The 15308-nt window shown below is 47.6% G+C and overlaps 1 protein-coding gene across 6 annotated transcripts in view; it reads left to right on the forward strand.

The window, feature by feature from the left end:
• The window catches only part of TUFT1 (tuftelin 1), a 49197-nt gene extending 35041 nt beyond the window's left edge, over window positions 1-14156 (forward strand). For 5 of the 6 annotated variants that reach the window (XM_042994120.1, XM_007088134.3, XM_007088135.3 and 2 more), the window contains 5 exons: window positions 16-110; window positions 1841-1946; window positions 3464-3547; window positions 4598-4698; window positions 5268-6832. In XM_042994120.1, coding sequence (XP_042850054.1) covers window positions 16-110; window positions 1841-1946; window positions 3464-3547; window positions 4598-4698; window positions 5268-5334 — 453 coding nt within the window. In that variant the 3' untranslated portion in view covers window positions 5335-6832. Of the gene's footprint in view, window positions 1-15; window positions 111-1840; window positions 1947-3463; window positions 3548-4597; window positions 4699-5267; window positions 6833-13883 lie in introns of those variants that run through there. The other variant, XM_042994121.1, reaches the window with a different exon arrangement.
• The last annotated feature ends 1152 nt before the right edge of the window (window positions 14157-15308 follow it).

The raw sequence follows: 15308 nt of genomic DNA on the forward strand, positions 1-15308 counted from the left end.
CTTTGGCCCGTCCAGGAGCATCAGGCCTTACTGGTGAAGGTTAGGGAGGGGGAGACGGCCTTGGAGGAACTGCAGATCAAGAACACTGACTGCCAAACAGAACGAGAAAAGTAAGGGCCCTTGTTCACTGTGAAGCTGGGGTGCAGGGAGAGGAGGGCAGGCCATGCTGCCTGCAGCTCCCATGGTGGCCAGACCTGGGGAGGAAGCTAGTGCTGATGTCAGATCTTCCAGCCGTGACTCACCATGTGGCTGCTCCGGATGGGGCCCCACCCAGGGAGATACTGTTTGGGAGGCTGCCATCTCTGGGGAGTTCATTTTCTGTGGAGTAGGAACTAAAGAAAATGCTTTCATGGTGTCAGAGCCAAGGTCAAGTAAGCTGGTAAAACACCTGCTGTTCGCCATGGCACGTTATTCCACCGCTTTTCACACGGGGTATAGATGTGGTGTTATGGCTCCACAGTTCCCTCCCCCCAGAATGGAGAACAACGGTAAATTATTTGAGGGTAAAATCAAGTAACTTCCTCACTCGTCATTTCATTGAGAGATACAATGAACAGCCTCGTGAAGAGATGCTGAACGTCCTGTCACTTGAAGCTCAAACTGAGACCCACCTGTCAGCAGCAGCATGTAGGGGATCTCTGGTATCCTTTCCACTCCAAGTTAGAGGGTTTTACAAATTCCCTCTGATCACAGGGGATCAGAGGCCCCAGACTAGTGAAACCTACAGGGCAAAGTTTGGGTCATTCTGGACATTTAAGAATTTGGAAACTCTTCATGCTGCTGGCAATTAATAAATAAGATCTCAAATGATAAATCAAAGTTAACATCAGCATATGGGGTCTATTCTCCATGGTATAAGTTGGATCTTTTTAAGTTCAACAGCCGTCACCTGGAAGGCCTTCCAAGGACTTCCATGTCTGTTAAGACATGATCCTTGCCTTCTTGGGCCCCTCAGTCAGCGGGGGACATAGTCTCTTCTAACCTGGAGGAATAACCTCTAGGTTTACTAGTCTGGGCATGGAAAATTGCAGACGTTTTATTGTAGCCTCCTTTGGGCTCGATTTCATAGAATTGTTTTAAATTACTCAGCACTCCGTCTTTCTCAGTGGTGCTCGTGGGTAGGCAATTGAGAGGAAGCAGCAGGAAAAACAAAAAAGACCCAGATAATCCAAAACAGAGGCTTGGGAATGGCAACGATAGCTATGCATCATAAAGGCTGATTTTCTCAATAAAAAGAGCCTGAGAAATAGGGTACTGGAGAGCTGAGGGTGGCTCAGATTGTTTGAGGCGAAGGGAGGATGTGAGGGGGCTCGGATTGTATGGTACCCCACCCCCACCCTCAGAGGCCTGAACTCCTAGACACCCTGCCCGGTCGCCTGACCTCTGGGGATCTTGGGCCAGTTTAGAAGAGGCAGAGGAAACAGCAATGTCTGGGAATCAGGAGATTTAGGAACACACAGCTCCCACCTGAATCTTTCCAGGAATGAGGAGCTCCTCACACCTGAGGCAGTCCACTTTCCGGCAGCTTTCATGCTGAGCAAGTCCATCCTGTGTTGTCATAAGGACTGCTTCCCTGGACATCTACCTGTCGGTTCTAGTTGTGCCATCTGGAGCTTTCCTGTGTAACCTCTCCTTGCTGAGCTTCCTAGCTGATCTCTAGTGGCGCCTCTGCTGTGCCCTTCCAAGGTGTCCCTGCACCTCGTCCTCATGGCAGAGCACCAGGGAGTTGGGCAGAGGGAACCCAGTTCATGGAAGCCCCCAAGCCTGAGGTTGTCCCTGTGCCTGGGTAGAGAGAAAGCATCTTTTCCCTCTGCCTCAGCTTCCTGGTCTTGATCCCCAGGGTGGCTAACCTGGAAAAGGAAGTGGCTGGCCTGCGGGAGAAGATCCACCACTTAGATGATATGCTCAAGAGCCAGCAGCGGAAAGTCCGGCAGATGATAGAGCAGGTAAGCAGGGTCTGGTCTTCTGCGGCTTCAGCTGCCCCCTTGGGAGGTCACCACATGGAACTCAACCCCGGTTTCCTGTCACATCCACACTTTTGCTGTTCATTCTCCTGGGGAGCCTGGTTTATATTCCTATATGTCCCATAAAACATTTACGGCTACCAATTACGAGGTTTGAATGATTGGGATTCGCTTTTCTCCCATCTTTCCCCTTTGATTTTGGTCATTTGCCTTCTGCTTTCCAATGGGGAAAAAAGGAAGAGGCTTGTCACTCGTACACCTTGAAGAGTGCTGGTAAATGAATAATTAAGTCACAATATACTCACTTATCTGTGTGTGGATTATCAACCTTTGTACCTCATGGCAGATTTTCTGCCTTCCCCTACCTGAGCTTTAGGGTAGCACAGTCAGGATGTGCCATTTTGCGGGGCGCCTGGGTGGCTCATTCTGCTGAGCATCCGACTTCGGCTCAGGTCATGATCTCACAGCTCGTGCACTCGAGCTCCACGTCAGGCTCTGTGCTGACAGCTTGCAGCCTGCTTCAGATTCTGTGCCTCCCTCTCTCTGCCCCAACCTACTCACATTCTGTCTCTGTCACTCTCAAAAATAAATAAACATTAAAAAAAAAATTATAATTAAAAAAAAAAAAAGATGTGCCATTTTGTGGAATTGTTTTGAGAACTTAAAACCCCCTAACTGGGAGGATGAATTTGCTGCATGTCTGCTCCATTAGGGCCAGGATTTTTCTGGTTAGTTCATTACTCCTTCCCAGTGTCTAGGACAGAGCCTGTCACACAGTAAGGCCTCGACAATTGTTTTTTTTTTTAAGTAGGCTTCATGCCCAGCGCAGAGCCCAACACAGGGCTTGAACTCACGGCCCTGAGATCAAGACCTGAGCTAAAATCCAGAGTTAGAGGCTCAACCGACTGAGTCACCCAGGCGCCCCCAAATATTTCTTGAATGAATAAGTAATTTGTATTCCCCAACATCAAATGGAATGGGTTTTGAGCCATTTATGATTTGGGATCATCAGAGTGGTGTTCTCCTCGCCACAACCCCCCCCCCCCCCCCCCACCACACACACACACCTGGGATAATCAAGAGCTCAATATTGACTGAAATGAGGCTTTTATAGAAAAGCAAGTGGCGCCTAGGTGGCTCAGTTGGTTAAGTGTCCGACTTCAGCTCGGGTCATGGTCTTGCAGTTCACAAGTTCGAGCCCCACATTGGCTGTCTGCTGTCAGTGCCAAGCCTGCTTCAAATTCTCTGTTCCCCTCTTCCTCTGCCCCTCCCCTGCTTGTGCTCTCTCTCTCTCAAAAATAAAATAAACATTAAGAAAGAAAAAAAGAGAGAGAGAGAGAGAGAAAGAAAGAAAGAAAGAAAGCAAGCTAAGCAAGTCATGGGAGAGGTGCAAAAGACTGCCTTATGTCTCTGCTGGCTCCCCAGTAGCAGGGTGAAGTTCGATGAGTGTGTATTGAGTCATTTCAAAATGAGCCCCATGGTCCCCCACATCTTTGCAGCTCCAGAATTCAAAAGCTGTGGTCCAGTCAAAGGACAGCACCATCCAGGAGCTCAAGGAGAAAATCGCCTACCTGGAAGCAGAGGTGTGTGCCCTGAGCAGCCCTGGGAAGGGAACAGGCTCTTGAAGACAGGACTGTACCTAGGGAGGGAGAGATTCTGGAGGGGTCTTCGTCCTGTCTGGCTGCCTGCTCGGAAGTGAGTATCTGGGATGGCCGTTGATGTTCAGTTCAGCCAAGTCAAGTGTTTTCTGAGAACCTTCAGGGAGTCACACCGGTAAGAGCTGTCCCTACTCCAGAGGGGTGCGTCATCACGGTGTGAGCCCCGCGCCATGAGCTGAGCAAAGGAGCTGACAGTAGAGCTGGGCTGTGAAGCAGGGGGCTTTCCGTAGGAGGAGTCTTCTCCATGCCTAAAGTGATGGTCTTGATCCGCTCATAAGTTCTTAGTCTAATTTCCGCCTTTCCTCAGAACCCTTCCTGCCTGCAGACTACCTGAAGATTGTTTTTCAGGCTCTGTGTGAAGGTCCTTTGCAGTGGAGATATAAAAAAAAAAAACGGGAGCCTGGGTTGTTTATCTCCAGAATTCGCACTCTAGATTTAGAGATAAAATATGTTAAAAAAAAAAAAAAAAAAAAAGACCTTATAGTATAAGGAGTATAGTCAGTGTTACTGTAATAACATTGTATGATGAGTATAATGTAGCAGGTAGAGTTGTGGAGTTACTGTGTTTTACACCTAAAACTAAGGTAGCCTTGTGTGTCAACTATACTTCAATAGTGAAAAAACAAAGACCCAAGAATATCTTATATAAATGCATGTCAACAAAAGGCAAGTAAATATCTCAAGTGGCTATAAGAAATGGTATACAGGAAATGTATAGGAAGGACAGCAGGGGACGATCAGTGTTTCACACAGTTCTTGAAGGAGGGAGGTAGGATCAAGAACAGCGGGATGAGGGCGATCCGGAGTGGTGAAAATGGGGGGTAAGGGGGGAGAGGGCATGCTGGTGGTGGCACGCAGGGTCAGGGTGGCTGTCACAGTAGCACAAACAGGTGGGGAGAGCATAATGATCTAGTTAAATGTCACACGTGACAAGCCAGAAAATGGCCAACGCTGACTGCACAACTCGTATTACAGAATTTAGAGATGCATGACCGGATGGAACACCTGATAGAAAAACAGGTCAGTCATGGCAACTTCAGCACCCAGACCTGGGCCAAGACGGAGAGCCTGGGCAGGTGAGTGGGCATGCACGCAGTGGGGCCCAGGGAGGAAGTGAGGCAAGTGAGGACAGTGCTGAGGCCAGGGAGAGGCTTTTGTGAATCCATCTTAGGCTCTTGGTCTCTAATTTTACCTGTTCTCCACCAGAGCCATTCTCCACCCAGATCGGCGGAGAGCCTGATAGCACAACCCCAAGGAGGTCCATGAACAGCCTCTAGATGTGAATGGACCCCCTGAAATTGTTTGTAAAAGTCATGAGTGTATAATGAGTACATTACTTCTAGGGAGAGGGCTTCTGTTTCCAAGAGATTCACGAAAAGATCGCACACTTTGAAAAAAACCAGAACCACAGCTGTCCCCACCTCTCAGCTGTGTAACTGCTCCTTGTTTTCTTATTGCCCCGCCCCCAAGCAGTACTTCCGCTCTCCTCATCTTTTCTCAGACGGTGCTGACGGTCAGTGGTTCAAGGCATTAGAACCAAGAGATCAGCCAACACTGGAGTGTGGAACCCTAGAGGCGAATGTGGGGGGTGGCTGTGTGCAGGGCAGGCAACATGAAGCACTCAGCGTTTCCCACTTTCTTTCAGCGTGAGGATATCCAAGCCCCCCAGCCCTAATAAGCCCATGCCTCTTATCCGAGTGGTGGAAACATGAGCGGAAGGAGCCAGATGCCGCTGTTGCTGCTGCCTCTTGCCTGCGGAGAAGCCCACCACCCCTGTAGGCCGTTAGCCCCAACTTTGACTTCCTGACTGATCCCTGGCTGCACTCGAGGCTTGGGGTTCATGTGTCCCACTGTTTCTAAACTCCTGACCCCTGGATGCTGGGTGGACAGAGGACAAGCACCTCCTGGGGACACTGCAGCCTTTTGGAGGATGCTGTCCTGCCGGCAAGGGCCAGGGCAGTATCCTTATCCCTGTAGTATTATTTCTCTGTAGCAGAACCTCCCTTCTCTTGTAGACTGGAGTTCAGCTGCCCCAGAGTCAGGGGAGGTGACAAGATTTGCCTCAGCCCTACAAGCTGGAGGCACAGATGTCCACAGCGATTGGAGGGTGTCCTGGGGGAATGAAGTTCCCTCTGCAAACACAGATCCATTGTTAGCAACACATTGTTTGTTTTTCTACTTGTTCCACTGCTGACCCGGGCCTCCTACAGATAGACACGGGTGACCTGTCAAGGCCTGAGCAGAGTCAGTGAGCCTCAGCTTTGGCCAGCCTTGTCTTCCTGGGAGAAGGAAATGTACATTCCGGGAATAACTTTTAGTGTAAAGATTCTGTAGGGCCACAGATAGTTGCAAGTGACTTCTGTCTGCTGGGAAGGGTCCCAGCATGTCTTAGGGTTTTCCCCTAAGACGCAGTGCCAGGTAGACCTCAGTCTTCTTGACTCAGGAGCCTAAAAACTGTTTTCACTGGGTTACATCAATCTCAGCGAAGCTCTCATTGTATTTATTTTGCTAAGTTATTGGTGTTTTTCCTTTACATCTCACAATTGATTTAATACCAGAGTTTTACAGCCTTCTCTTGCGGTGTTTGGATTTGTTCCACGCTGGGGAAAAATGTGTTCCCGCTGGACTTGTTAATTTCAGAATAAATCTTTTCCTCTTTTTCTTCTACCTGCTTCTTTCCCTTCTTCCTGGAAACATGATCTGAACCTCAGAAAGGCAAGCAAATTTGCCCTGAGGCGTTGGAGTCTTAGCGTATGCCTTTTGGGAGAAAGGGTGATCGGAACTCTTTGGGGGAGGGATTAAATTCTTCCCCTAAATGCTCTGCACCCTCTGCTCCACAATTGGTCAGTTTTCCTGGCTCTGAATGACCCTGACCCTCACCAAATTTTAAGGCTCTTCCTGCAGCCTCAAGAAGGAGATAAGTATCAGGATGTGGTACTATAGGGCACAGAAACATTAAAGATAAACATGGATCAAGTCTTGTGGTTCTAGCTGGCTCAAAGCCAGAAGGCTGAACTTGTGTGTGTTTCTGTGTATCAGGACTGGGCTGGCGTACCAGCGCTGTCCAGGTGTTATGCGTTCACTTTTCTCATTTGTAAAACCAGGGGGGCTCAGATCAGATGGACTCCATGGGCCCTTCCAGTTCTGATGTTTTTTTTTCCTGTGGCATATTCTTTGTATGGCTAATTGAATAAAATATGTTAATGTGTCTCTTTGAGCTGCTGGTCTGTTCCCCGCCCCCCCCCCCCAGCACTTTTCTGGGAGAAAGAGAGGATGGTTTTAGTGTCTGTGAAAGATGGGCACCCCGCTGTCACATCTGGAAGGTGTGGTGCAGACAATCCAAACACTGAAGGACTTTGTGGCATTCAGAGGAGTTAGAATGTCCCCCTTAAGCAGCTCTGTTTCATGGTCTGGGTCTTCATTATTGGAGGTGGCCCCTAACTTCGACCCTATCTGGGGTGGTGGCCTGGTGGGACCCCCTAAGCTTGGCCAGTGTGTTTCCTCCTTGACTGGAGAAGAAGTGGTTACGGCAGAGGCCCTGTCATTACTTAGAGATTCACCAACCAGCACTGGAGGAAATGGGAGCAACTCTAGGTCCTTTGCAGAAATAGCAGGCACTCTGGAAATGCTGACTGCAGCTGTTCAAGGGTCTCGTTTCTGGCTTGCTCTGGGCTCTCTCTCATTCAATTAGTGCGATGATCTTTTTTTTTTTTCCTTTATGCTAAGAATGCTGTTGAATGTACAACCCCCCCTTCCGCCCCGGGGCATAGCTAAATTTACATGAATCTTTTCTAGACCAAAAAAACTGGAAATACAGCCCCCTTTATCCCTGGCCACTTCCTTCTAGCTTTCCTTTCTCCTTCAATGGAAAGAATGGAAATTTTTTTTCTTCGGACTGTCCTTCCCCTTTCTGCTCGTCAGCTAATTCACACTCCAGGTTTCAGAATGCGTTGGAAGCCTTCCATTCCAGACCTGGGTTTGTTTTCTGGCAGCCCAGGGCTCTCGTCTATCTTTGGCAGCCTTGCTTGGCATGGGTATAGCTAGACTGTGCTTGTTCACAGAATATGAAGAGGGTAGAAGCAGGGTGGGGCTGCTTATGGCGCCAAGACTCGCAAGGCTGGAAGGCAGGAGTGAGTGTACTGCCATACAGGAAAGGGAGGCTCTCAACCCAGGCCTCGAAGGCTTGGTGGGATGAGTGGAGACTTGGGTTGGAGATAATGAAGTGGTCTGGAGACTAGAACCAGGGCAGAAACATGCCCCTGCTGTGTATTTGCCACGGTCTAGTGGTATCATCTCTGAAAGGAGCAGGGGCTTGTTCCAAAGACTAAGGAGGGTCTATGGGAAGAGGAAGTAGTGGAGGGAAATGTCATTTCTATCTTGGCGACCTTTTCAGTGGAGAGCAGGGACTGGAGCCTGAAGAAGGGCGTGGTGAACAAGCTGCTCCTGATTTCTGCCTGTTATGTCACTTGTAAGGCAGCTCTGTGCTGCTTGAATGTTTTGTGGAGGGAAGATGGAGTCTGCCTGCCCGGGACCTTTGCCACGAAGGCCTGTTTCTTTGAGCTGGGTGCTAAGAGCCGCCTGGACACGCAGCCAGCGGCAGCCAGCTCCCTGCAGACCTACCGCGTCGGCCCCAACGTGAGAAAGGAAGGTCGTAGGAGCACTCCTTGCCTCCCGAAAAGGGCCACTGTTCCTGCGTCTCTTCATGTGCCCCCTGATGCAAACAGAAAAGTCTGAGAGGGACATGGTATTTCAACCATGAGGTGCATGGCAACTCTTTAAATATTTAGTTAGTTATAGTTTTATTGAAATTCCAGTTAACATACAATATAATAGTTTCAGCATACAATACAGTGATTCAACACTTCCATACATCACCCAGTACTCATCAGAACAAGTGCCCTCCTTAATCCCCATCACGTATTTCCCCCATCCCCCTGCCCACGGCAACTTTAATAACTGAATTTCTTTTTTTTTTTTTCATGAAGTTTATTTTTTAAGTTTACTTGGAGAAGGAGGGAGACAGAATCCTGAGCAGGCTCCATGATGTCAGAGCAGAGCCCAATGGGGGGCTCAAATTCACAAACTTTGAGACCACTGACCTGAGCCGAAATCAAGAGTTGGACACTTAACTGATGAGCCACCCACGCACCCCTAAAACTAAATTTCTAAAGCGCAAAGTTGATTGGCACATTTTCATCTCTATTTAATCTTTTAAATCTTTTGGGGCGCCTGGGTGGCTCGGTCGGTTGAGCGTCTGACTTCAGCTCAGGTCATGATCTCGTAGTTCTTGAGTTCGAGCCACGTGTCGGGCTCTGTGCTGACAGACAGCTCAGAGCCTGGAGCCTGCTTCGGATTCTGTGTCTCCCTCTCTCTCTCCCCCTCCCCTGCTTGCACTCCATCTCTCATTCTCTCTCTCAAGAATAAATAATAAACATTTTTAAAAAATTGAATCTTTACGAAATGTTCTAAGATTTACCTTGGAAAGATGCTCTGCTATGATATGGCTTAAAGCAACTTAATTTGACTGAGGAGGGCAATGTCCCTTGGGGTTCCAAAACAGCTTTTCCTCTTCAGTGAACTCTTCAGTATGTATTGCTGTTTTGTATGGGGCCTCTACTAGTCCCCTGGGCTCCCTCATCCCTCAGAGCCACACGTGCCGGGGCTTGGGTCTGAGCTTGTTCAGGCTCTGACCCAACAGCAGATGTTAGCCCAGAGCCCTTGGCCTCTTTTCCATGCTTTGATTTAGCATTCTGGCTTTATAAGGAGAAATTGTGTCCTAGCTTCCCTGCCCCAGTTCTAAGCACCATGGCCTTGAAACTGAAAGTTGGAGACCTAAATATTCTCTAGACCCTCTTCCTCCAGGCTAAGGACAAAGGAGATGTTTTTTTACAGGTGAGTCATTTCTAGCTCCACGCGCTCTGCAGGTTGGTGGTGAGACCTTTTTTGAACTCTAAAATGTGTGTGGCCTTTCTACTGGAATCTGTCTTTTCCTGGAGCCTTCTGGGACATGGGACTGAGGCTAGATGGTGACAGGATAATTAATTTCCTGACAAGGGGTTGGTTGCCAAATCATAGACCACAGGATCTCAGCCAGCGGAGGGGTGAAAAACCAATGCTCATCACTTATCTACCCGTTCAGTGCTGCTTACATGCCTAGGCCTTTCCTTCCTGTCATTGGTATTCTGGGTGCTGTGTCTCTCTCTGTTTGTGTGAGTTGGCCTACGTAAAACATACTGTTGTGGGGGGACAAATTTGAAAAACACTGCTGTTTAGAAACAACTCAGTTTTCCATCTGTCTTTCTACTCTACTGCTCACACAGGACACGTCACTTCTGATGCTACTGGTCACCAAAAGTGTGAGATTTTCCCCACACCAAGCCACTGAGGACACCAGCTGGGTGTCCTACAATTTAACTCCCTTCTGACACCACCTACCTGGAGATAGCGTCAGATCCCTCAGGGTAAAAGCTCCGTCCACAAGCCTGTCCCCAACTTCAGATGCCAATCACAAGTAGGAGGCCCCCAGGCTCCCACTACTTCTGTCTGACTTGGATACAAATTGGAGGTTCCCACAACCCTTTCCTTGGCTTTGATTAATTTGCTAGAGTGGATCACAGAACTCGGAAACATTTAAGTTTACCAGTTGATTACAGGACATGATAAAGGATGCAGATGATGAAGAGATACCTAGGGTGAGGTCTGGGAAGGTCCTGACTGCAGAAGCGTCTGTCCCCATGGAGCTGGGGTGCGTCACCCTCCGGGTGTACATGCGTTTGCCAGCCTGGGAGCTCGTGGGACCCCATGCTGGTGAGATTTCACGGAGGCTTTCCCACATAGGCACGATCAATTCTTAACTCCATTTCCAGGCTCTCGCCTTATCCAGGGGCCTGCCCAGAGTTGCCTCACTAGGACCAAAGATGTTCCTGATGCTCTCATCACTTAGGAATTCACAAAGGTTTCAGGAGCTCTGCATTAGGAATCAGGGCCCAAGACAAATTTTAGAACAAGAAATGTTCAGATGCTCTTATCACTTAGGACATTATAAGCGTTTTAGGAGCTCTGTGCCAGGAACTGTGAGTATGTGTGTGTGTGTATGTATATATATGTGTGTGTGTATATATACACATATATACACACACCTCACAACTGGTATATAGGACAGACCTCTTTCCTTGGATATATTGTAATCCCAGGGTCAGGAGGACAGAAATAGACTCCCTTCCAAAATCTCTCCCCTATTCACTTTCTCTTTGTAAAGAGAGTCCCTCTCTTCAGTGATTCAGGCTAGAGACTTTAAAGCCATCTTGACCCTTCTTTCCATTTGTCTCTTGTGTCCAGTGGCCAACACGTCCTGATGTTTCCTCATGTGAAAAATCCCTCAGACTTTCCCCTTCTGTGTCCACAACCTTGTCTCAGCCAGTCTTGAAGTCTGGATTGCTGCAGAAGCCAGTGCCTGCTGCTCCCCTACCTTATAGTCTAATCTACCCCAAGCCCATCCTCCTTACCACCATCATTGGAATCTTTCCCCAATACTAGTTTCATCCTACCAGCTGGGGTTATTCAGCAGGACCAAAAAAAAAAAAAAAAAAAAAGGCTGATGGGAAACAGGACAGTCTCCAGAGATGAACATGTGTTCCATGGGAGGAGGGGCAGTTCTCCATCTGGCCCCAAAGGGCAGAGCTCAAATCTGTGGGTGGCTTTGGGGGGAGACAGCCAAGGAACAGAAAGAATGCATTGACAAGGAGAGATTAGGTCCAGTCGGCAAGTTTCCCCGCAGACACTGGTAATAGCCTGTTTGGAAAACACCCTGAAATACAATATACCTAGGAATCACCTTATTTGGAAATGTCAATGATCGACGTGAGGACAATGACCAAATTTTGTGGAGAAATACAGGAAAAGTCAATGAAGAAAAACCTCCCCAGATGGCAAAAGTAAAACTGTAAAGATGTCAATTCTTTCTTAATTTAATTTTGGGCTTTGTGTAATTACAGTGAAAATCCCAATACAGTCCTTTTAGAATCGGATATAATTATTTTAAAATTTATCTGGAAGAGTAAACAGGGGAGATAGTAAAGAAAACATTGAAGACAGTGCTTGATTGGGAGGAGGATTAGCCTTGGCAGACAGTAAATCATGATACAGCTTGTACATCAATTTAGCAGACTGGCTAGGTGAAAACAGACCCAATTTTATTCAGCATTTAAAAAGGACAATGTGGGGGGGGGGGGGAGCACCTGGGTGGCTCAGTCAGTTGAGCATCCTTGGCTCAGGTCATGATCTCACAGCTTGTGAGTTCAGGCCCCGCGTCGGGCTCTGTGCTGACAGCTCAGAGCCTGGATCCTGCTTTGGATCCTGTGTCTCCCTCTCTGCCCCTAACCCACTCGCATTTGTCTCTGTCTCTCTCAAAAATAAATAAACATTAAAAAAAATTTTTTAAAAAAAAGGACAATGGGGAGGGGTGCCTGGGTGTCTCAGTTGATTGAGCCTCCCCACTCTTGATTTCGGCTCAGGTCATAATCCCAGGGTCATGGGATTGAGCCCTGTGTTGGGCTCCACACTGACTGTGGAGCTTAAGATTCTCTCTCTCACTCTCGGGGCACCTGGGTGGCTTAGTCAGTTGAGCATCTGACTTCGGCTCAGGTCATGATGTCATGGTTCGTGAGTTTGAGCCCCGGGTCGGGCTCTGTGCTGACAGCTCGGAGCCTGGAGCCTGCTTCAGATTCTGTGTCTCCCTCTCTCTCTGCCCCTCCCACGCTCACACTCTGTCTTTATCTCTCAAAGACAAATAAACATCTTTTAAAAAATTTAAGATTCTCTCTCTCTCTTTCTCTCCCTCTGCCACTCTCCCCTCTCCCCCCACCCCCCACCCCAAAAAAAAGGACTATGGGCAGAAAGGCATTTGAACGGCTGGTTAAAATTTGGGGTGGAAGGATTCTATCCTTAAACAGTACACCCAAATTAAATTCCAAGTGAATTAAAAATCATAAGTTGACTTCAGAAAAACTACAGCCATTTGCAACTACATGGATAGAACTGAAGGGTATTATGCTAAGCGAAATTAGAGAAAGACAAATATATGACTTCACTCATATGAAGACTTGAAAAGATGAAACAGATGAACATAAGGGAAGGGAAACAAAAAGGATATAAAAACAGGGAGGGGGACAAAACATAAGAGACTCATAAATATGGAGAACAAACAGAGGGTCACTGGAAGGGGTGTAGGAGGGGGGATGGGCTAAATGGGTAAGGGGCACTAAGGAATCTACTCCTGAAATCATTGTTGCACTATATGCTAATTTGGATGTAAATTAAAAAAAACAAAACTAGAAAAAAATTTATCAACTCTGAGAGATCAATTTAGAATTTTAGTACTAGAGGTCATGAAGAAATTCACAAAAATGTAAAACTTAAAATGTTATTTATTTGTTGATGTTTATTTATTTTTGAGAGAGAGGCAGATTGCAAGCAGAGGGAGGGGCAGAGAGAAAGGAAGACACAGAATCTGAAGCAGGCTCCAGGCTCTGAGCTGTCAGCACAGAGCCCGAGGCAGAGCCCGAACCCACAAACCATGAGACCATGACCTGAGCCGAAGTTGGTCACTCAACCACCCAGGCCAAGCCACCCAGGCACCCCCCAAAAATTTTTATTTTTGAGAAAGAGAACGTGGGCAGGGGAGGGGAGGAGAGGGAGGGAGACAGAGTATCTGAAGCAGGCTCTGCACTGACAGCAAAGAGCCCGATGCAGGGCTTGAACTCACGAACCGTGAGATGGTGACCTGAGCTGAAGTTGGTTGCTTAACCGACTGAGCCACCCAGGCGCCCTTGTATGTATGTATTTTTAAATGCTTGTTTATTTATTTTGAGAGAGAGAGCAGGGGAGGGGGAGAGTGAGAGGGAGAGAGAGAGAATCTCAAGCAGGCTCTGCGCTGTCAGGCCTAGGACTTGAATTCACAATGACCTGAACTGAAATCAAGAGTTGGTTGTTTGAACCACCCAGATGCCCCCATATGTGTATTTATTAAGCTCCTACTGTGTGTAAGGCACGGAGACTTGGACCGGGGATTCGGGTTGGTGACAGCAGTGAGCTAGACCAGCATGGTGGATGGAATGACAATACGGGTTGCAAGTTCAACTGGCTTAAGCAATAAAGGATCAGTCCTTTCCGGCTCAGGTGACCAGAAGCTCAGGTGAGTGTTCATAGGGTACTTTGGGGTATCACTAAAGACGACTCATTCTATTTCTTCTCTCTGCACAAGAGTTGTGTTGCGGTGCTTCTTGTAACAGTGTTAAACGGGAAACGACACGTCCAACAGCAGAGACAGATTAAGGATGTGAGGACACAGCTACCCTGGAACATTATACATTCACTACAAATGGCCTTTACGAAGACGATGTCAAATCAGGGAGCAGTGCTCAGAATGTTAAGTGACAAAAAGTAGGACACAAAATTATATGGACACTTCCTACAGCTTTGCAAAAGAAAAAAAATGTTTCTAAAAAGACTAGAAATAAATACTCTGAACCACTTACCATGCTAGTGCCGTGTGATTTGTTTTTGTTTGGTTTTTGTTACCTTGACCCTTCATTTTCCAAGTTTCCTATGTGTTTGTTCTTTTCTCTCCAGCAAGGCTGCTTCCCATACTGCCTTCTGCTCAGGCTGGGACCATTCCTGTCCTTGTACATCTGTTGGTGTTATTTCCGTCACCTAGAATGCCTTTCTCTTTTGACCTAGTAACCCATTTGATGTTGACTGATAATTGATACAATGATAGTGTGCATTTTATAGAAGATGTACATGAAAACTTTTTTTTTAATGTTTATTTTTGAGACAATGCGAGAGACAGAGTGCAAGCAGTGGAGGAGCAGACAGAGAGAGACACAGAATCTGAAGCGGGCTCCAGGCTCTGAGCTGTCAGCCCAGAGCATGACACGGGGCTCGAACTCACAAACCTGATCATGACCTGAGCCGAAGTTGGACGCTTAACTGACTGAGCCACCCAGGCGCCCTACATGAAAACACTTTGTAAAGTGCTTTATAGATGTCAGTTTTTACTGTTAGGAATTAAAAAGGAAGAAGAGGAGGAGGAAGAAAAAAAACCCTATTATTTGCACTGCACTGTGCCAGGTGCTAAGGGAGATCAGAACGGACAAATCCAGAACAGAACTGTGGCCTCCAGAAGCTTACAGTCTTGTCAGGTGGGTGGGGGGAAAACAACACGTGGATGCTCACCTGAGAGAGGTGAGTAGTGCTGTGAGAGAAGAGGTGGGGCAGTATGTGGGGTTAGAAGCAGGCCCAGGAGAAAGGGCGAGAAGAAAGCCTGAGTTGGAAATAATCAGCCTGTGTGGGGGTTAGTGAGTGCAGCTGAAAAGTCCTCCTGGAAAGTAGTGGGGAGGGGAGGCAGGGGGAAATAGGGTGGGTCTGGTGGACTCTAATCTTGACAGCAACAGTTCTCCAATGGAGTTGTGTTGTTTTTTTTTTTTAAACTAGCATGTAGGTTCTTGGGGGGCAGGGATCTTCTTGTGTGTCTGGTTCAACACCAAATCCCTAGTGCATAGAGGAGTGGTACCTGGCCCAGTAGATGCTCAAAAAATACTGGTTAAAGGGAAGTTGGAATGAAGGCTAATCCCAAAGAGGTGGATGATGCAGATTGAAAAGGTAAAGGCTGGCGGCAAAGAGACAG

Source organism: Panthera tigris, chromosome C1 (assembly GCF_018350195.1).
Source record: "Panthera tigris isolate Pti1 chromosome C1, P.tigris_Pti1_mat1.1, whole genome shotgun sequence".
NCBI classification, from domain to species: Eukaryota; Metazoa; Chordata; class Mammalia; order Carnivora; family Felidae; genus Panthera; species Panthera tigris.